General features: G+C 41.6%; 1 protein-coding gene across 1 annotated transcript; it reads left to right on the top strand.

Annotated features, from left to right (window-relative positions):
- The first annotated feature begins 1192 nt into the window (after positions 1 to 1192).
- Positions 1193 to 18658, top strand: LOC127027473 (V-type proton ATPase subunit S1-like protein). The gene is made up of 8 exons (XM_050913232.1): positions 1193 to 1393; positions 2107 to 2473; positions 8556 to 8596; positions 9424 to 9485; positions 11235 to 11476; positions 15740 to 15790; positions 16561 to 16804; positions 18029 to 18658. The coding sequence occupies exons 2-8, from the start codon at positions 2379 to 2381 to the stop codon at positions 18329 to 18331; spliced, it is 1038 nt and encodes a 345-aa protein (XP_050769189.1). The 5' UTR covers positions 1193 to 1393; positions 2107 to 2378; the 3' UTR covers positions 18332 to 18658.
- Positions 18659 to 22024: the final 3366 nt, after the last annotated feature.

Here is a 22024-nt window from a genome sequence, read left to right as displayed (position 1 = left end):
TTAGCGTATAGTGAGGAAGTCAGTATATTTTCACTGATTTATACTGGTTTAACCTATGTTAGCAGTTTGGCGTTATGTGTTTTCTTGGGCAAAGTGACATGTACTTTTCCCCCCCTTTCACTATGTGAAACGGTGGTCTAAGAAGGCAGGTACCCTCTGGAAATTGATGGCACCATGGAAACACACAGGCTGGAAGTACAATTAAAGATACAATCTGTTGTCACAGAATGGACTACAGGACATTATCTTGGATTCAGCCTGTACTGACTTTAGCTGTGGCCTGCCATGTGTTGTTTATACTACTTTCTCTCCCTTTCTGTGCCCTCAAAGGACACATGATTTGTTCATTTGTGCCATACAGGTTTGTATTTAAGCATTTTTGTTTTTTAGCTTTTGCTCCTATGCTGATGAAGAACACTTAGAAAATAGCAGTACATGAATGAAATCTCAAGGCACCATCAGAAAGCCTCTCAGTGTCTTTTTTCCCCCCACTTATGTAGGAGGTGCTATGGGTCAGGAGTACTGAAAAGTTTTGCTACGGGTCAGGAGTACTGAAACGTTTAACAGGCCAGTGACATTAGTGGCTTCACAATTTTTAGAAGAGTGTGTGACACTTCTGCCTCCTCCCAGGGCTGCTTAAAATTTTCAGCTGAGCCATGTCTCTGTACTGGTGTAATTATTCTAAGTTTAGCATCATACATTTCTGGTGCTTAACAGAAAATTCAGAGATTATTTTCAACTGGTACTTGTTTATCAGTATGTTCCCTTATCTAATTTTTCAAGCTGGGATTCTCACATAAGTATCTGGATTCCTCCTTAAATTGGATAGAAGCAGTACTACTGAGGACAAGCTGTTGAGAGATTTTGAAGATTAGCGAATACTCTCTGTATCACTGAAGGAGAAATGAATTAAGATGGTAAATCCTTTTTAATAGTTACGATGCTAAAGCCCCTATCTTTATCTTATATCTGGAATGCAACAGACAGGAGCTCTTAATCAGTGAAGTGGGGCTTACTGAGTGATCACATCAGCAGGTAGCTGACGTTAGCTGCCAAGCAAGAAAGCAGTGGGTGTGTGGGGGGTATGTGTGTACATAGATAGGTATATACATACATGAATACACATAGCTGTTAGCAGGAGCAGGTAGTGACTATGTCCTGTTCGATATTTAGGTGGAGAAGGGTGCAGTGTGACAAAATGTCAGCTAAGTACTGGTCTGAGCTTCTTTTCGAGAGTGAGCTGTCCACGCTGAAGGCGGGTACCAAGAACCCATTTCTCCCTGGGCCCCAGAGTTCCCTCCAGGCTGGTCACAGATCCACGGCTGTGTTTGTGAAGGTGGCCAGACTGCGCCGGGGCATGCTGCAGAGCACTGTCGTTGCACCTGGTCCACCAGTAAGTATCCTGATTTCAGCTTTCCTGGTCCTGTGTAGACACTTTGAATGCAAGCTGCAGTTAGTGAGCAATGTGTGGAGAATGCACGTGGGTCATAGTGTTTGAGGAGTCAGCTCACGTGCCTTGCTCTCTTCTTTGCCATCACAAGGACAGCTGATGCATATTTTGAGAAGGCTGATGAGGACAGAGGGTCTGCAGAAGAGGTACCGGGGCCTGCGACACATGTATCTTTTGAGAATGACCCGTCCCAGAACCAACCTGCCATATTCCTAGTGATGTGTATGCACCTTGGTGTCTTGGTCTGACAGAAACAGAGGCACTGTCCTTCTGTGGGCATTTAACAACTGTGGTCTGGCTTAGAGTTATCTGTAAGTATAAAAACAATTAAGCCAGAAAGCTGAACAGGCACAAACTGAGTTAGTGCTGAAGAAAGGAAACCACTTCCAAATATTTGACTTCTAAGCTTGCTGTGTCTGCTTTCACATCTGTAAAATGGGGATAATACTATTACTCTGAAGGTATTATAAGACTTCAAAATACACTTAATTCTTTCTCTGGTTGTCATATGGAAGGAGAAATTTCAGAGCTGTTTGGAAACAGCACCTTCACCTTTCTTTAAGGTTAGGGTTGAGTACAGATAAGAAGTGCTCTTCAGCGTGATTTCAGAGCCTAGAGAGACCATCTGATTTTATTTCTTTTTCCTTCGCAAACAGCTCACATCCTGGTACAATTTCCCCAGAACGTGTAATCTTTAATTCACAAGGAAGCCGGAAAGTGCCAGCGGTAGGTGTCTGCCGTCAGAATAAATCTGAGCACACGAAGAATTTCTCCCGTGGGTACCGGTGCAGTGATGGAGTGGTGAATCCCGTCCCCGATTGGCTGTATCTGCTGCCCGTCACGCTGCCAGGCAGGGCACGGGTGCCCGGCTGCCCGCTGGACCAGAGGAGCAGATGTGCTGGGTGTGGAGGGACTGGCTCTCTTCTCAATGGAAAGAAACGCTGCCGTTAGGTTCCTGCTGTTTGCTTTGTATGTGGGATTCGCGGTGTCTGTGGAGCAGATGATTGCGACAGCGGATGGCAGGTCAGTAATTGAGTGTGTATCCACAGTCTCTGTTGGTGGAGTTGAGTGCATGTTTTGAATGTTGTAATTTGGTCATTTTGTGCTGTGTGGAATTGGATTCGATTGCATTTAGAATGTCAGGACATGGTTTTAGTTTTCTTTTCATGTTTGAAAACACCTGGGGCTAATACAGAAATGAATTATTTTGAAGCGTACAATGCATTAAAAATGTAACTTAAAACAATTGCATAAACAATACTAGAAATGGTTTTAAATTGAGTGTTTTCTGGGCATCTGTCTTATATTTCATTACATTTTAATGACTCTCACACTGACTTTCCCTGGTTTGTGTAAAAACGGAGTTATAAATAGAATAACAGCAAGGGTGTGAAAACAACTCCAAGAAACATAAGTGCTAAAATATTCTACTTGTGCAGAATGAATATTTGAAGCATGAATTCAATATTACAAAGAAGTATTAAACTTACGAAATTACTGGAGATTTGGGTTTATCATTGTTTATAGTGCTATTTCATTCTCTAATGAAATGTAAATAGGAAGCCCAAATCATAGCAGGGGAAAGAGAGGACTTTCTAGAGCCAAGCATTACAAAAGTGAAAACAGCCTAAACTGTATTAGTTGAATCATGCCCCAAAGTCACTAATAACACACAGATCAAATATGCTGATGAAGGTCACAGCTGGCAGTAAAATCTGTGCGTTTAAGGCAAGAAGGACATGTGGTGATTTACTTAAGCTTGTATTAAGAGATCTGGTAGTCAGTTACCGATAAATACTACAATATGTTTTCATTTAAATAGCTTACTTGCTGTTCTCCTCTGCCAGTGTTCAGATTTGTTAGTGTCTTCTTAGTATAATTGCACTTTTTTGCAATCAGATAAAAATCTGAGAGAGAGCAAGCAGTGGAGTATTACATGAACTTTATTACAATAAATATTAAGAAATGAAGTTGCAATCCTGATGCCAGTGAATTGAATGGGGATTTTGCCTTTGCATTCAGTGGAGGTGGGATCGTGCCTGGACAGTGTTAATCTGCTAGAAGTTCTATGAGCTCGGTTTCTTTTTTTATATTAAAAATGAAAGCTTGAGTATCCTGTCATTCTGATCCAGTTCTTGTTGGACGTCCATTAAAGTGCAGATCAAACCCCAGTACTCAGTACATTGTAAAATAATTACGAAAATCTGTCTCCCTGTGTCAAATCACGCATGAGGCTACCAAAATGTGACAGAATACTTAAAATTTAAAAACTCTAAGAGTCATGGGTTTTGTAGATATTTCTTAATGATAGAACTTAAACAGATAAATTTAAAATTTAATAACCTTTTTTTGCTACAATGTTTCTTAGAAGGAAGTAGTGTTTGCTGTCGATCTGGGCTCCCCGGCTTACACATTTACGATTTTAGTAACTTCATTGAAATTACTTATGACCAATGTCCCTAGGACTACAACGAGTTCATTGCTACCAGGTGCTCAGCAAGCATTCATCACCTTTCATCATAACTTAGTTTTTAGTCTGTTTGAAGGTTCACATGTTATTTTCCAATAAAATGCTTCATCAATTAATTGAAACTAGTTCAGCAGCCAGTGAGGTAGTCAGCAGCTGGACAATATTAGTATTAGAGTGATAATTCTGGAGTAATTGAAATACTGCAGTAGAGTACATTTTGCCATTGGATGCAGTTTGTCAGAGCAGCAACATGAAGAGTAAAACCCAGTGTGAATATGGCTTTCTTTAACCTGAAGGTGTGAAAACTGTATATGGCCTCCACACTTGATCACTGTTGAGTGCCAGGCTTATTCACATGGCTCGTTTGGGTGGACAAAAGACTGCTCACGTGGAAGTCTTCAAGGGCTGGAGTCTATATGCACTTTTTCAGACAAACAAGCCAGACTTGGTTATCTTATGTAGATGGATAATGTCATCTGATAAGAGGGAATTTACACTTCTTTATACTTATAATCTTATTTAATTGGGTTTTACACAGTGATTAGTCATCCCACTGCTTTGTATTAGGGCTAATCCAATTTCATGTGGGTTCCTGACATACTTGGTAGGGTAAATTCAACACACAACATACATGTCTGGGTGTATCTGGGCTAGTTATTTACGAATTGGTAAGGAAAAATATTAGTTGTCAAAACATATACCATGTGTACAACAACTTTGAAGTTTTAGGGTAGCGTGGCTGAAAAAAATGATACATTTAAAAGTCGAGTCTCTGATTCAGTGTGCTAAAAATTGTTTACTGTCACTGATTTGCAGGTCTAGCCACTGTTTGCTGATAGTTTTGCAGACAGTGGAGAAGGCGGCTCTAGTGCTAGCTAGTTTCCTGTCTCTATACACGTAATTAACATTTTTATATACGAAAGGGAATACATATTTTTAACGTGTTGTTATTGTCCCATTTTGTCTTTCAATGTTTTTGTTCTATGAAACATGCTCCAGCTGAGGGCAAAAGGGCCTCGCTACTAGAGATCGCCTGTGAATCCTCCAGCTTGCCTTTTGATTGGAAAGGCTGCTGATTTGACAGCAGGATGGCTATTGAAGGCCACCGTTCCTGTCACAGATCACACACTTCTGTGACATCTCAGGGTTATGAGTGTCAAAGGCAGCTGACAGACCTGATAACATCAACATCAACTTGTGCTTGCTCAGGAACTGGGAGGCGATCCTTCCCTTATGCCACTGAATAGACTCTCTGTGCCCTAGCGATCTGGCTTTAGTCAGACAAAGCAAAGCCTGCAAACCTTGCCATGAAAGATTTCCGTTGCCTTTCTCTAACGAGGCTGCGTGCATTGTGCAGGAGGAAAGGAGGCAGCCTGCATTGCTAATAAACAGAGTAATGAACAGGAGTACCTAGGTGGAGTTGCTTCACTTGCATGCCTCCGCCTGCCGCCCAAGTGTGCCTGCCATGTGGCTGACCGTATTTGTCATACTGTGGTACTTAGTGGTGGTTCCTGGGTCACTCTCTCCACTGCATTCCTCATGAAAGCATGAATATTTCATTAGCTGTGCACATTCATCTGTGTTGAGTATCTTCACGCTGAAAGCAGAAACTTGACATTTCTTCTGGAGCAGCATGGCTGCGCATTGCTGTGGTTTTACATGTGATGTAGAGGAGTCAAACCGCATTGTCACAAGCTCCCAACCTGCACCCGCCGGCTGCATAGAGGCCAGTTATAACTGTTCTGCTCAGGATGTAATCCCACAGGGGTGTTTGCAATGAGTTATGCCTCATATATTTATTGTATGCTCTCCTCAAGGCTTGATGTGGCCTATCATGTAGCCTTCCTCAGAGTGATTTATTGGCATGACCATGGTATTAGCCTTATCCCAGATGGGAAGCTAAGTAATGATTTTTTTTTTTTTTTTAATTGACAATCATGAAAACAAAAATAACCCTTCCTTTTCCCAGAACAGCATAAAAACCGTTCAAGTCCAGTGAGAGAATGAAATGAATTACACAATTTTACACCAGTCTCCTGTCATCCCAGTGTTTTAGTCCGCACACTACAGCATGGTGATTTCCAAACTGGAGTAATGGGCTATGAGCTTTTAATTACATATATAAGGAGGAGCTAAAAGTATAACTAAGCATAACTAAATATATATAGGTACAACTAAATATAACTGAAGTTAGTGTAACTAAATAATTTACATTAATTTCCTTTTGGTGTGCCTCATTTTTGTAGCTATTATCATGAAAAAATGCCCCAAAATTGCCTTTTCCAGCCTGAAGGCACAATCTGTCATGAAGGAAGACTAGAGAAGAAAAATAAGGCTCCATCGAATCACAAACCCGTGTTCCTAATCGTTAACCTAAGAGAGAGTTTTGCCTGAGCAAGAAAACAAGGTTTGGTCCATTTTAGCCATGTCTTTCGTTACCTATCTGTCAAAATGAGGATTATTTCCACCCATCTCTGAAGGCTGCTCGCTGTTGGCGCAAGACCTTCGAGCGGCTTGAATACCTCAGCCCAGCACTAACCCTGGCACCCAAAGGGCAGTGGGAGAAAGTGGGACCCACTCTGAAAGTGCACAGCCTCCTTGAAGTCACTGGGATTTAACTGCTACAACTGAGGAGAAAGTTGGTCTCACTACATGTAAATAAAACGGCCAGACTGGTTTTAAACAGTGTTATCTACATTGAACTTTTTTGAACATAAGATCTTTTTAAGGTTCTTTCAGCTCAGATCACAGTCACTGCTGCGGTGCTGCACAGCCTAGCTGTCTTTTTGTGCTGTGTTACATTTTCTCTGGAGACTGTCTTCTGCTTTATTGCCCTGGTTGCTGAAGGGACCGAGCAGCCTGCCCGATGGTCTGGAGCAAAGCTATTCATCAGACCTGGTGTTTGGTGGCAAAGTGACAAGCTGGAATACAGACTCTGCTTCACTTTTGTCTGTTTTGCCTTCTGGGTTTGAGGAGTTTGCAAGGGGACACAAGAGATTTATTTGTGGCAGCAGAGAGTATGCCTGCGAAAGGACATTCTTGCTGGAGAGACACTGATCAGAGGAAAGAGCCTGCTGCCCTCCTGAACCTCGAGCGTAAAGAAGACATTGCGTGTGAAATCTGGGCTTTGCTGAAGCTGGTAACGTTGCCATGGGTTTCAGGCAAGCCAGGTTCAGTGAGATCAAACTCCATGACTGCCAGAGCTGCAAGGGCATGGCAGCAAGCAGGGCAGGCTCTAAGCCGTCCCACGTTTCTCCTTTGGTGGCGTTACATTGTTCAGACTCATATTTGTCTGCCATTAAGGATGCCGCGATGGAAATTAGGTTGGGATCACTCCTGCAGTACATGCTAGTGAGTAACACAGATCCCCCCACCCAGGGAGTCCATTGACGAGTGGGTTCACCCAGCTGTTCAGGGGCTCCCCAGCGAGGCCAAGGCTTGACTCTGCAATTCAAATACCTTACGGTACAATTTACACATAAATACTGAAACCTGCTTTTATTCCTAGTCCTGATATGCTGGTCTTTGTGTATATCTTTTCAAGTATTTTGCTTCTGTGGTGGGTTGGAAAGGTGGCAAGAAACAAGGCAAGAAAAGAAGATGGAAGTGTATTTCCACGTGAAGTGGCTGTGAGGCAGGTCCATCCCCACCATTGCTTACGGCCTGGAAGGCACTGTGCAGGCAGAAGTAGGGCAGGGTGCACACAGTCTCTGTGCAATGATACTCAGCTGTGAACGTGGGAGTGCTGGTGTGTTCACCTGCTAGGGTACGCTGATGGCAGACTTGAGAAGTGGACGTGTGTCATCAGATCAGTCGATCTATCCACTGTAGGGGGCTGCAGGTCCCAAGGAAGATGCCGTGGTGTGGAGCGGGCAGGAAGGTGTTCCTGTGACTTAAGGAGTGGAGTCCTAAGGGAGAGCCTGGTTTCTTGGACTTTCTTTTGGTAATGTATGTGAATCTACTGGGCTTGATCCTCTAGTTCAGGAAAGCAGATCATACTTATACCAGCTCAAGACTTATCCCTAAATTATACCAAAGCAGAAAATCAAAGGTTGAAAATTTCAGGAGCCTGGTGGTTGTCACTTGAGATGTGCTTCACTTGTACCCTGCCTTGCAGCTGACTTCCATGGGATTTGGGATTGCTTGGAACTGTTCAGGAGCTTTCTTTAGATGGCTGTAAATCTGGGCTTAAGGCATACTAGCCCAGTGCATTTGCTCTATCCTGGAGGAATTCAACGTGTTGCTTCTGATCCTCACTGGGGGCTGAGGATGGTGCAGCGCTATTCTTGTGTTCCTCTGCTTGCGGACTGGAACTGGTTCAGTCTCTAACCCAAAACTGATGTCCCATGGAAAGGGACAAGAGGGCTAATGAAGTCTTTAGTCAATATGGTAAGGATATGGGAATGCCTGGTGGGGCTGATCCACCTGAGCGATGTCTGAAAATGCATTTTTATCCTGGGTACCCTGGCTTTGGGATTAATTTGCCCTGTTCCTGTGACATTAACCAGCCAAGGATCTGAGTTACGTTTTGAATGTTTTATTGAATGAAGCAGGAACAGGAGTTGTCCCCAGTAAACTTGCTGCAGACTTTAAATCCAGATGCTGTACAGTAAATATTTTTCTCCTCTCTTCTAGTTCACGTGCATTTTCAGATCAAGATTCTCTGCAAAGAAATGGTAAGGCTTTTTTTTTTTTCAGTCGGCTGAATGCCTGGATACTGGCTCTGTTAGTGCGGCTGTAAAAGATCTTCATTCCCAGATGTCGCTTCTGTTAGCATTAGTGACTCTTCTGTCAAATGTTTTGTTAAAGCATATCCCTCTTTAACAAATACCCTCTAAAGGATTTACTTGGTTAAAATAATAGTTTACTGACTGACGCTGAGATACAGTGAGAATGTGGAAGAAAGAAGTATTCACTCTTTTTTTTTCTTTTTTTAACCGAATGAAAACGGAGTAAAATGTTTGAAGGATGGAGCTGTGAGAGTGTCCATGAAATGATCTGTCATCTGTGAAACTTCACTCTCCTGGCAAGCAGTCGGGCTGTCAGGTTATTTGTCATAGCTTCCCGTCTCTGGGCAGTGCATGGAAAGAAATTGCCACCCATAGTTAACATGCTTTTGCCATGCAATTCAACACGCATCCTTTGACAACAGAGTTTGCCGTATGAAGAAAGAATAACCTTTTGTTAAGTGTGTTTGGGATGAATAAATACATGTATAGGCTGAATGCTGTCATTTTTGGGCACTGGAGTTCTTCCCAGTAAGGGTGGCAAGATGTTCAATGAAAAGAAAAGGAACCTTGTCGTATGAATAAGGTAAAGTAAACTAGAAGACGCATGTATTGAAGGCAGTATTTGCACCAAGCCAAATATTTTCCAGAACAAAATCAGGTATTCTGAAATACACATTTCATGCAGGGATGATTGCATAAGAATGTGCAAAATTATGCTTTTATAAATGATTGGGTGTTTTCTTTGTAGGCTAGTAACACACTTTCTTCTGCAGGGCGACGTTATGACGGTGGTGTGAAGCCAAAATTTAATGTAAATCAAGTAGCAATTACACAGGTAATGTTTGAAGGACTGGATCTGTAAAGTTTTTTCATAGCACATTTAGATCTTTTAATTTACATTATTGAATTAAATAATACATTGTTTACAAGAAATAGCCAACAAAACTGTCTAAGTCATTGTGATGTGGTACTGATTCACCACCTGCTGTACAAGATATCTTCTGCTTTTCTGAGAAGTGAGGTGAGACTTCAGTTGCTGTCGCTGGTGCTGACTGGCAGTGGATTTGGGCACAGGGTCTTACTGAAAGAACCAGATCCTATCATCCATATTCGGTACAATGCCATTTGACTGCTGCAGCCAATATTTTGCTTATATCACTTGGTACTAAAAGAATAGCTGAAGCAAAGCTGCTGATTGTTTAAATTTAGTGGGAGTTTTTCCTGAGTCCAGCCTGTAGGTCTTGTCAAAAACTAAGCATAAAAGGCTTCCTTACCAAAAACCCTGCAAGTGATGCAATCTAATGTAAATAATCTATTGATTAAATCTCTCTCATCTGTACTTCTGAGAAGACAGCCTTATCATTTATACAAATGGCAGTCATAGTCAATGTTTCTTGCTGGCTGTTGCATCACGTTTTCTGACCATGATCTTACCTTGCTTTCAGCTTGTTGCTGTGAGTACTTACTAATTTTAATCCTAAAGCAGTCTTGTGCCATATGTAAGGTCAAGTATCAAAAGGGGTCTTTCAGGGTCTGAGCTGGGAGACGTGATTCGCTAATCTGAACAGCAAAAAAAAAAAATCTCTCTTTAAGCCAAGACAAAGCTTTGGGGCTTAACCGCGTCCCTTCTGGAGCCTGGTAAGATGCTGTTTATGACTGGGACTCAGAATACCTCTCTTGTTTGTACACGATTTGAACTTGCTTAATCATATGACATGCAAAACAGCCATGCAGACGCTGTATATGTTATCATATTTAGATAGGACATATGTGTAGATGGAAAAGAGCTGGTGTCTGGAAATTTTAGTTTGAAATACGGAAATGACAGTTAAATTTTGAGGTCCTTTCTGAGCCCTAACTCACTGTCTCAAATTATGTTGCCTGACAGCCAAATTGTCCTCATTTTGCTATGAAATTTGGCTTAGAAAGGATAGCATTTTTCTAATGTCTACAAATGACATGGAAGCTGCAGTCTTGCGAACGACTGATTTTGTAAAGGCAGGGATCCATACTTGAGCCATCCTGTTCTGCAACAGGCATTGTCCCGATTTTAAAGCCGTCAGGAGCCAAACTATCTGCAGGTAGATGGAGATTTGGACAGTTCTTTCACTTGAACAGCTGCCTAGTGTGCTTTCAGCATGGTAGGCTGTGTCCTTGGCCCAAGCTGAGTCCTCTTTAGTGTGTTGAACTAATTCTTACAAGTGTCCTAGAGAGTCTTCTGCTGGGGTGAGCACCTTGTGATTCTAGCTTTGCTTCAACTTTTTATATTGGGCAGCTCTACAGTGTGCTGGGGTGAGATGGGAGCATGCTAAGAATGTGGTTTTCCCCAGTGATGCTACCCTAGTAGAATAAATATATTGGCTCTCTGGCCAGTTGTGCTGGAGCTAGAGGTCTGTGTGGTGCCATGCCCATGGTGGGAAGGGGTTAGCCAGAGATTTCTCTGCTTCCTCAGTTCAGTACTGCTGCAGCTGAGAACTGGCTCCACAGATACTCTCCAAGTGCTGGCCTCATTTATTCTGGTAGGATGGAGAGTAACTCCTGAAATACACATCTTCTGATACTGATCTTTTATGTGGTCAATCAGGTTGTCAGCCACAACTTGAGCAGGAAGGGACAGTGGGAAGGAGCATCCTGGAGGCCATTCACCCACAGCCACTACAGCCCTCTCAACGTCACAATTAATGGCATCCCCTGCATTCTCTTCTGGGCCAAGAGGATCATGATTAAGTTTGAAAACCATACGCAGCTGGATTTGACGGAGAAGACATTTGGTGTCCATGCAACGGTGGATGTTGGAGATTCAAACTGCAGTGAAGACGATGCAATGTAAGGTTGCATTCTACTCTGCCAATGGAACTAGTACCAGATAACAAGTCTAGTAAATACATACTGAAGGAAACAGACCTTGTATTATGTGGTGTAGAGCCCCAGGGGCAAGCTCCTTCCTATAATGTCCTGACATTGCAGGCAGCAGGGCAGCATGGGTTATATACTTTCAGACCAGTCTTTATGGGTCACATAGATGTACATAGTTGTCTTCATCTCTTGCAGTGGTGTAGTCAATCCTTGTGGCCAGCCAGTTTGGCCCTTAGTGCCTATGAGGCTGAACCTGTTGATCTCTTTAGTCTCCAGCTGTTTTACATAGCTGCTTGGGAGATTGAATAGTGGATCCTAAGCTGAATATGGGGGCTTAGGGGCTGGCTGTGCATGACTACTCATCCCTTCATAGGATGTGTGCCAGCAAAAATGTAAACCATTGGTACAGGATGCAAATGTGTACTTAGAAAGAGTTAGGTAGCCCCAAGTCCCAGGATGTGATCTGTGAGTTGCTGAAGCCAAAGAGTGAATTCACTACAGGTTTGCATGTGACCTGAAGCGTCTCCGAAAACCTGACCTGTACATCCCAGTCTGTCATGAATTTCTTCAGCATGGACAGCATTTAGCAGCTTTGCTCCTGCTAAACCTGAGTGAGAGCTATATATTAACCTAAATGGATCCAAAATCCTCCAATCCCATGGCTATACTAGAAAGGCATGTAGGTTTTTTTATTTCCTTTGTCATGTACCTGACCACTTCTCTCCCTCCATGTAGTGTGCTGACTGGTGTCAGGTCTAATACCATGTCATTGATTCCACTCTGGTAGACAAGAGTCTAAAAATTAGGAGGTGGATACCTAACTGGGCATGTGCTGAACATGAGCATTGAGTCTACCCCATAAATGGTGTTTAAATCTGTAATGACACACAACAATAAAAATAACATGACCAAACCCAGCAGTTTCATTTAGCTCCTATGCAACATTTCACCTGTACATCTAAAGACATTTCCACAGAAAGTAGGTGTTACCTCTTTCTGATTATACATCTGCGAAGGATAACCCAAGGTGCACAGAAATTTTAGTGAGGTTACAAGAAAACTAAAAGTATAATTGAAAAAGAAGCCAGGTTTTCCGCCTGTGGTATCATAGTATTCAACAAGGCAGTCTGAATTTTATGTCATCAGCATGTGAACTAATCCAGCACTGTGTTTTGACAGGCAGAGGTAGAGAATGGGATAATACTATTTTAAAAATAAAAAGTAATAACAAACATTCCTCCTTCTCTTCTGGTCTGCAATTCAGAAATAATCTTAGTCTTATTAGTAATGATTGTAACCTTACAGAAAATGTACTCATGCAAAAGTAAGGATTTCAAAACACAAAGTATAGTTTTACAGTTGTTCATAAGGCTTGAAAAATCAGGAAGACAGTGCAGTGGTGGACTGCAAACTCCTACTGGAGCTGCTGTTTGGAGACGGTCAGATTTGAGCAGGCTACTCTTGTCTACCTATCTGTCACAGGCACCTCTGTAGTCTGGTTATGGTAGTGGATGCTTCATTCTGTAACTACAGAGTTCTAAGAAATTAGGAGTTGTCCTGGCTCTGGCTGGGAGGGAGATAATTCTCTTGAGTTTTGGGTTTGTGGTGAAAACTGTTGATCACAGCGGTGTTCTGGCTCTTGCTGAGCAGTGCCTGCACAGCATCCAGGCTTTATCTGTTTGTCACTCTGCCCCCGCAGCGAGAAAGTTGAGGTTGTCAAGAGGCTGGAAGGGGACAGTGCCTGGATGGCTGACCTGAGTTGGCCAAAGTTATATTCCCTGCCATATAATGTCATGCTCAGCAATAAACACTGGGGTAGGGGAAGAAGAAGCGGGTAGGGGTTGTGTCTTCCAGGGTGGCCATTGCTCAGAGATCCGCTGGGCATTGGTCTGCCCATGCGAGATGGCCAGTGATTGCCCTTGCAAAACTTTGGTCTTTTTTTCCCCCTCTTTCCTTTGCTTTTTAAACTCTATCTTGACCCATGAGTTCTCTCTCTTTTGCTCTTCCTATTCTCTTCCCCGTCCTGCTGTGGGGTGGGGGGGCAGAGTGAGTGAGCAGCTGCATGGCTCTTAGCTGCTGGCTGGGGTCAGCCCACCACAGGGCTGTGTATTCTGCTTGAGGCATTATGTTGGAAGACGTTTGGGAATTTATAGAACACGTTATTAATTAAAAAAGCTGCAGGAAGAATCAGGAAGCAGAACTACCCTACAGCATACCCTTGACATGCCTTTTTATCAGTGTTTCACCATATCTGAGGTTTGATCTCAAAATCTGTGGGTCCAATGCCATCTTATCTGCCATGTCTTCTGATCTTTCTCTTTGTTTCTCCCATGGTTTTCTGAGTAGCCTCAAACTAGGGACACAGGTGCTAAAGGCAGGCAGGACATTGATGCTTAGTTTGAAGCTGAGGCTGGTATTTTTTTGCTGGGGTCAAGAGATACACTGTGACTACTGAGCCTTTTCTCCTCTGTTCTGTAGAGAGAGAGGGGAAAATGCTACCCCTTCTCAATGGTTATGCTTTCTTCCATGTTCTATACTTCGCTTATTTGGGATACACTGAGAAATACCAGTCCCGCTGACTCCTGCCCTTGGAATGTGCTCCAGAATCCTAACCAAGAAGGACCTGGCTTATTCTGAGCTCTTGCTTGGAGGGATTTGTCAGGACATTTGACAGATTGTATGAACAGATCTGTGGCATCTCTGCTAGGTTCCAAGTCTCAAGTCATTAGAAACTGTATGTTTTAAGTACCCATTCATTCATTGCCATTGACAGCATCTAAGTACTGATCGAGGTCCCTATATGTAGAAATCACGCTCTATGGATAGGAAAATGGATAATATGGGCTCATGAGTCAGGATTGGACTCAGTGTAATTGCCAAATACAAGTCTTGGGGTAGATTTTCGGTCAACCTGCATTTGACTGTAGCAGAGAAGAAAAACTGTCTTGAATGTTGCTCTGTAATCTTAGGTATAAGGACTGACCGAAATTATGCCAGTTGATGGCTGAGTGCTCACATGATGCATTGCCCAGTTTTTCTCACCCCGGAAAAGTCCCTTAAACTTCTCCCTTCTCCGGCCTTCTTTGTTAAGACAATACTCTGTTGTGGCTTTAGGCCAGCTTTCAAGCTGATTTATACTGTCTAATCAATGCAAAAGTAGGTGGAGCCAGGAAAAAATATTTGACGCGAAACACATATGCATTTGCTAGATGAATATAATAATCCAGCCTGCGGGGTTTTTTTATGCACCAACTTCTGGATCAGGCCACTGAGCTGAATGCCATATTTGCCTGTGTTTAATCCTCAACTACCTATGATTTCCCTTTGTAATAAAGCAAGGGATAGTCTAGATTGATTGTTCTGGCTTATTGGACCAGTGTTAGTCAAGGTGCAAGAAGTCTAGATCTCGGATGCATTCATATGGCTAGCTGTTTTTTTTTTTTCATTTTCTTCAGCTTTAGGTTTGGAAGTCTTTCAGATGCTGCATCGTTTCACTATGTTTTGTCTCTAACTTAGTCTGAAAACATTATGTCAACACTGAGAATCCATTATGCAGGTTTTAAGAGGCAAAATTTTATTGTTAAGCCAAAAAAATGTATGCCCCTCAGTCATGCAGTGCTACAATGCATTAATTCCAGAGATGGCAGAAGGATAGTAGAGTGTGCATTAGTTTACAATTAACCTGCTAGGGCCTTACACTTCAGTAAACTTCAGGTGCCTGTGCTCACTGCAGATAAGCTTTGTAGAGCTACCTCACAGTCAGTGTATTTATATTGCTTTAATGATGCACATGTGTGGCATTTGAACTCAAATGTCATCTGCATTTGTTATGCTCTAGTATCTAAAAAGATGAGAATAATGTGGCTGTTTACACTTTCTAATGACAGACAGAAGTGATTCATGACTAAGATAGCATGGCTTGAGAAGGAGAACACAAATCAAATTAACCTAATTGTCAACTGATGTTGGAAGCAATGGGATTGAAGTGTGTTAGAAGTTGAGCATGCAGTTCTGTTCTTTCTGGATGGTCTAGGCGTTGTTCAAATTAACAGCTGAACTACTGGATTTCACTGGAGAAAGATTTAATCCTTTCAGGTTTTTTTTCTACTGACTTCAAAGGTATACTGAGCAAAAGGCTCCTTGTATAACTGTGCTTTAACTTTTGTGCTGCTTTTTTCTCTTAAGATTTCTGAAGTTTTTATCTAGCCTGATGTTACTTGCTTTTTGACCTAGGCTTTCTCTGAAGTTTGGTGACATTGGCAATCTGAAGGGACTTGTTATTAGGTAAGTTTTTATGATAAAGAAAATATTAGATGTTTAAAGAAAAGATAAAGATGATAAACAAAATATTACATGTTAATATCCATTGTTGTGCAGTTGCTTGTGCAATTGGTTTTGGGAGAATTCATGTAAGCAAAAATAATGTGGTAGAACTGTTGATGGTATAATCAAGACACTTGCATTTAATAGGTCTGTCATTTTACAAACAAGGTCTGCCTTGTTTTATTAAGGCATTTCTTCTTCTATGTTGACTTTTCTATTCACGAGAAGAGTTCGGGTCATCTCTTTTGAATAGAATGTTCCCATGTCTGAGATTTTTGCTAAACCTTGCTGATTAGCTACATTTTTGTCTGGGAATTTTGCCGCAAGAACTGATAGTGTGGACTGTGCAGGCATCAGGCTGCGACCTACTTTATGTTTGCTTCTTGGCAATCAAAGAAAACAACATTTCTTGATAAATAGTTTTCCATGTCTTGGATGGATGTACAATACCAATGTTGCATACAGATTTTTCTCAGTCATTTAGGAAAAATCCCTCATGTTTCCTCTCACTGTGTGGGAGAGCAGCAAACTTCTTCAGCTGCAACAAAGAAGAAACTCAAATCACTTTCCAGACTCAATAGAAGGAGCTAGAGCTCACACTGATATAAATGGGTAAAACTCTGGTAATACCAGTGTGTCTTCTAAAATTGTTCAACATGTGAATTTAATAGTTACCGCTCTTAATTAGACTTGTTTTCGTACTCATCTTTCTTCCCATACAATATTTTCAGATTCTTATTAACAACCAGCTATTACCAGCTGTCTGTTCAGAACTGGTTCAGTTTACACCGACTGCAACTGCTTTACAACCACTCCATACAAGCGACGTTTAATGCAACGAGAATATATGCACCGGCAAGTTACTCCTACCACTGTGAACATGTGAGCAGCTTGCAGAGATACGATGCACTCCTCATACCCAGCTCTGCAAATGATGTTTCAAAGCTTTGGGAAGTCACTTTTATTGATTTCCAGGTAATGTCATGGAATTAAGCCAAATGGATCCCATAGGTAGACTGATGGGAAATTTTGCACTTCGCTGCCAAGAAAGTGTAATGACCTTCCCTGTACAGTTTACAGGATCTCCATGGAACTTGAAACAGAAATTGAATAGAAATGAAGACTAAAATTTTTATACTTATATTCCTGTCAAAGGAAATTAAGGGCTGTGTAGATTTTCTGTACTCTCTTGCCTGGGTTTCCTTTTCGCGTGGGGAGTGAATTTAACGTTCAGTGTTACATCTCTCTGAGCTGGGCTCTCAAACCCAGCGTCAATAACAGCATCAGTCACCAACTATGGGATTCATCTCCCTTAACTTTTGATGCCTGGTAATACCTTGTGCCCTGATTATAGTCACCCCAGTCTGCCTCTAAAGCCAGTGGATAACTCCTCTGACTCATCTTAAGTCCTTATTTTAGGGGGAGATGAATCACCTTCTGAAAGTGCCTATTTTTCTGCATTTGACAATAAGGAAGCTTAAGATGACTGGACTAGGATGTCTTGCTTTTAGATACCTAAGTCATAGGGGATGAAGAGCTGAAAGAGGGGATTGGGGGAGAGTTGATCCCCCTTTTCTCACCATGTGATAAATGCCCATGGACTGATCTAGTGAAGCAGACAGTCAATTCCCTGAATGCCAGTGTGGTAAACTTCATGTTAGAACTGAAGCCACAAGCAAAACTTACTGGTGTTGGCCATAGTTTAATGCAACTTCATGTAGCTTAGCTGATTTGCTGCCATATACTGCACAGTTGGATCTGGTGAGAAAAATGTAATATTAGGGTAGGCAATTAAGAATATTTCCTTGTTTGTCATGTTGAAGTTTATGCAGTTGGAAATAGAGACTCTGGAGATTCTCAACAAATGATACTGGAAATGCACCATTAACTTGAAAGGTACCATGCTTACAATTAAATATGACTGGGCTATCAAGAGTGATCATGGAAGATTTTGTTTAAAACACAGCTGCAAGTCCTTTGAGCAGCAGAGTGAAGGGGATTAGAATAACTGGCAGTTTCTAGACGACTGACCTGGATAAACTCTGAGCATTAACTCCAACTAGCACTGATAGATACAATTTTGCAATAAGCAGATATTAAATTAAAAATTCTTACTGGCATCAGGAGCAAATTCATGAAGTTGTTTGTAACCAAGACAGCAAATACTTTAATTAATGAGCCCTTTTATTCTCTTTGTAGATTCAAGGTTTTAACATTCAAGAAGGACATTTTGCCTATGCAAAAGACTGTGCATCTTTTTTCTCTCCAGCAATACTTATGGGATTGGTTATGTCGCTGATTCTGCTGCTGGTTCTTGCCTATGCTCTTCATATGTTGGTCCACCTGAAATCTCTTGACAGGCACTATGAATGCAAAGCTTCTCCTGCCTATTTTGCACAGATGAAAGACAATGACATGGGGGATGAGAAAGAGCCACTGAGAAGCTGTGGAAATGAGTCCTATGAACTTAGAAACCAACAGTTCTGTAAAATCTATATTTAGCAGAATGCATCTATCTCAGTGAAACAAGTGGTATTTTCTTCTGCTGGCACTGTTGTATGTAGTTTGTGCAGATTTTCCGCCAACTGATGAAAGGAAAAGTAGGTAACAGACTGTTTAGCCAGTTACTGTCTGTTATTTATTGATAACCATCTCAAAGATGCCTTGGGAAACAAGATGAGAGAAGAAAATTCCCTTGAGTAAGAGATTTCATGTGATGGGAATTTATTCCTGTAGTACAAAACCAAAATGCATATCTTTTCAGCCAGCTTACCACGTCCTGAAGAGAGAATCAGTAATGGAGCCTTTGAAATTAAATAAAGATAGAAAAAATTGCAAAATAAAAAACAAAATCTCTTTGCTTATTCTTTCAGAAGGCAAGATTTTTTCTAGTTTTGTATTTGCTTCAGCCACACTGCTCTGTGTCCTGACGAAATAGCATCCATTCCTTTCTCAGTATATGTTTTCCTTTTATTTCCCAAATTACATCCTCTCCTCTTTGTCCTCATAAACTCCTTTTCTTCCTTTGGAGTCTTCAGAGCCATATAAGCTGTGTATTATGCACTACACTGATGAAAGAGTGATGGCTCTGGTACAGCAGCATCTTGATACTTTTCTCTGTCTAAGCTGGAGGCTTACTGTAAGGATCTAGAGGGAGAACAGCAGACATCTGGTCAAAGGCTTACCCTTAACTTCCCGGCTCAACTCCACGCCAAAAGACGGATTATGAGCATTATACCCTGTAATCTAGGTTAATTTCTTTTCTATCAAATCCCATCAGTCTCCCTTGGGAATTTTACCTGAATGGAGATAGCCAGCGCTATAATTGAAAATATATATAAAAAAAGTGGTGGAAGCTCCCCAGCAGTGAAAAGGATACTGTGATATAATTGTCACTCCTCCTTCTGAGCGTTTAAGATACTATCTTCCCACTCATCCTTTATTCTGTTAGAGTTGAAGTTTGGGAACTCCAAATTAGCCTGTAATTTGGCCCTGACTTCTGGCAAGGAAGAACACAGTAATGTACTAACTGTAGCGCTTTTAGGTCTCAAGTAATACAAAACCCAGCATGTTAGAAAATCTTCTGCAAAACCAGATTTAGTAAACAAATGCCTTTTTTATTTTAGATAATAGATCTAATTAGTTGTTTGTGGTCTTTGTAAACTATACTGCAGTGGTCTTTAAACACCTTGAGAGATGTCCAAAGATCTCCTGTTTATTAGCGCAGATGACACACAGACTAGGTGTGGAGTCCAAAGCAGTAAACTGATTTAGGAAGGCACTTCAGAGGAGAAAAAAAAAACGTCTTTGAACCATAAACAGACGTAAGAGACAAGCTTCTGGGGACTTGGCAAGGCTGCCTGTGGCCAGTTACTGCCAAGCTTTATCTGTTTCGTAAAAGAAGCAAGCAAAAACATGAATGTCTGGGAACCTGAATGAGGGTAAAATGAGAAGGTGCAAATAAAAACCACAGTATTCTACATGGACTGGCAAAACACTTGCTGGCTTGGTCCCCTCTGCTTACACGCAGCGATGACAGATGTAGGCTGATGACAATGTTAGAACGAGTTCAGGATGCCAGTGCTAAATAGGTGATATTCCTCAGAGCCTGGAGAGCAGTGCTGTTGTGCCGGGGGTTTGCTTGCCTGCCAGGCAATAAAAACCTGGCACTAATCAATGGTAGCCTGACTGTCAAAATTACCGCCATGTGCTGATATAAAACACCCACTCTGCAGAGCTGTGCATGGTGGCTTTGGGCATGGCAGCGCTCTCTAAACCTCCTGTTCTCTGAGGCACAAGTGCGCTAGTTCCTCCCACAGAGCTCATTTAACCTTCTGGTTAGCGTCTGATGATGCTGTCAGTATAATTCTTACCTATCATTTTCTTGCGTGTTTTAAATAGGCAATATTAGCACTGTTGCTGTAAGAGGCTCTTACGAGACTGATAAATCAGGAATAAGGGAGCTTCCCTCTAATCGTGTTGCTCGCTCCTCGTGTCCCTCTAAACTTCGTTGCCTAACTATTTTCCGACCCAGATATGTTCCGGTTTTGAGCGTGAGATGATATCCGCTGGCTTTATGCTTGAGAGACTGAGCACTGCAAATCTCCAGCACGTGTCAGTGCGTAATTTTTGGTGCAGAATAAAAAGATGGGTGGGGCCCTTTCAGCAGGAATGCACTTGAACAAGAGAGATGAATTTACACCCACTATTTACAAAGCAAACTTCACAAGAAAAAGAATGCAGATAAAAGTAAAAAATAGTCAAGAAGAAGAAAATTCCTCTACTTTTCTCAGCTTTTTCTAAACCAGGACACAACTGGTATTACACCCAAGATCTTTTGAGTGGAGGAGTACAGTTAGGAGTTATCTTTTCTCTGCTGGGAGTTTTCATGTTGCAGTCCTCCCTGGCAGTGGATACATACCTGCTCTGCCAGGTATGCTCAGTATCATCACATTTCTACTCAGGTGCCAGCAAGACTTAGAAAGGACAAATACACTAATTGTGTTAGACAGGAAATACAACGTTCAGTCATAGGAATGGAATTATGAGCCATATATTTGTAAAGAGTTAATGATACTTTAGTGGAAAAACAGCACCAGAAGAAAAAATAGTCATTATTCCAGTTTCTGTCTCCTGGTGCCACATATAAAAGCAAGCACCCACAGTTGAAAAAGACAAAATACGGATTTTTGCATTCCCGGTAGGCTGTGTTTTCTGTGAGCCAAACAATCCTTATCAAATGCACATTTTCGAGGAACAGAGGCGTTCCATTGCTCTGGTCCTGAAACAAGAAAATCCAGATTAAATTAATTGCTTGCTACAAAAATAAGCTACATCGGCACTAACAGACTCATTAATAAAAGGTAAGCTTTTTTACGTGGTCCACATTCTGCATAGTTTTGTTGCTGCATGAGAACACAGCAGCCTTTTCAACATGTATACGTTCATTCAAACAAAAGCCTTATAGCATCTTTTCAAAACTGATTCACTTTCAAATTCAGGGCCCCATCCACTCTCACTCAAAGTCAAAGGGAAGAGTCTCTTTCCTTTAACTGAAGCAGGATTAATTTCACAGACTGTGCAGCTCTCACTGTGCAATAGTAAGACTGAATTGAACAAATAAAAACATTTGTTTCTCATACATTTCAGCTGCTGTAGTTAAAATTTTATGTAATTTCCTCTTACCCCAATATTAGGCAACTTCACACCTGCAGAAAACTAGGATTTCAGGCAGTACATTGTTGTTTGAACTGAAGTGGTGGACTATTGCATAGCGTTAGTTACAAATGCACAAGGAATAATCAAAGCCAAGGTCACTGTGAAGACAGGGAGAAAAACCACGGGTCCACTAGCTGGTAAGTAACACTGAGTTCCAGCAAGCCAGAAGAAACAGATTTCTTCCTTTCCTTCAGGTTTTTAAAATGGTGGCATTTCCCTCCCTTCCTTTGAACATTGATTCTTGCTGCAACAGCACTGGTATTTCTGGCAATTTTTTTTTTTCTTTTTTTTAATTGGCACTTTCAAAAAGCTGGATACAACCTTAAGTTTCAGAAACTGTCCCAGGAGCACAGAAAGAAGGCCCGTTAGGGAAAATAGTAGCCTAGTTCAAAGGGAAAAATTGCCGCTTCAATCCTGAAAAGCTATATTCAAACATGAGTAACAAAGAACCATATCCTTTGCTGCCGTTGCTTCTTA

This window comes from Gymnogyps californianus, chromosome Z (genome assembly GCF_018139145.2).
Source record: "Gymnogyps californianus isolate 813 chromosome Z, ASM1813914v2, whole genome shotgun sequence".
Classification (NCBI taxonomy): Eukaryota; Metazoa; Chordata; class Aves; order Accipitriformes; family Cathartidae; genus Gymnogyps; species Gymnogyps californianus.
The sequence above is the reverse complement of the archived record's forward strand: the minus strand, read 5'-3'. Positions and strand labels throughout refer to the sequence as shown.

Excerpts from the sequence above, each read along its gene's own strand:
- LOC127027473 (XM_050913232.1), top strand. The coding sequence starts at position 2,379 with ATGGAAAGAAACGCTGCCGTTAGGTTCCTGCTGTTTGCTTTGTATGTG. Across the intron at positions 2,474-8,555 it reads ATTGCGACAGCGGATGGCAG|TTCACGTGCATTTTCAGATC; the intron begins GTCAGTAATTGA and ends CCTCTCTTCTAG. Across the intron at positions 16,805-18,028 it reads TCACTTTTATTGATTTCCAG|ATTCAAGGTTTTAACATTCA; the intron begins GTAATGTCATGG and ends TTCTCTTTGTAG.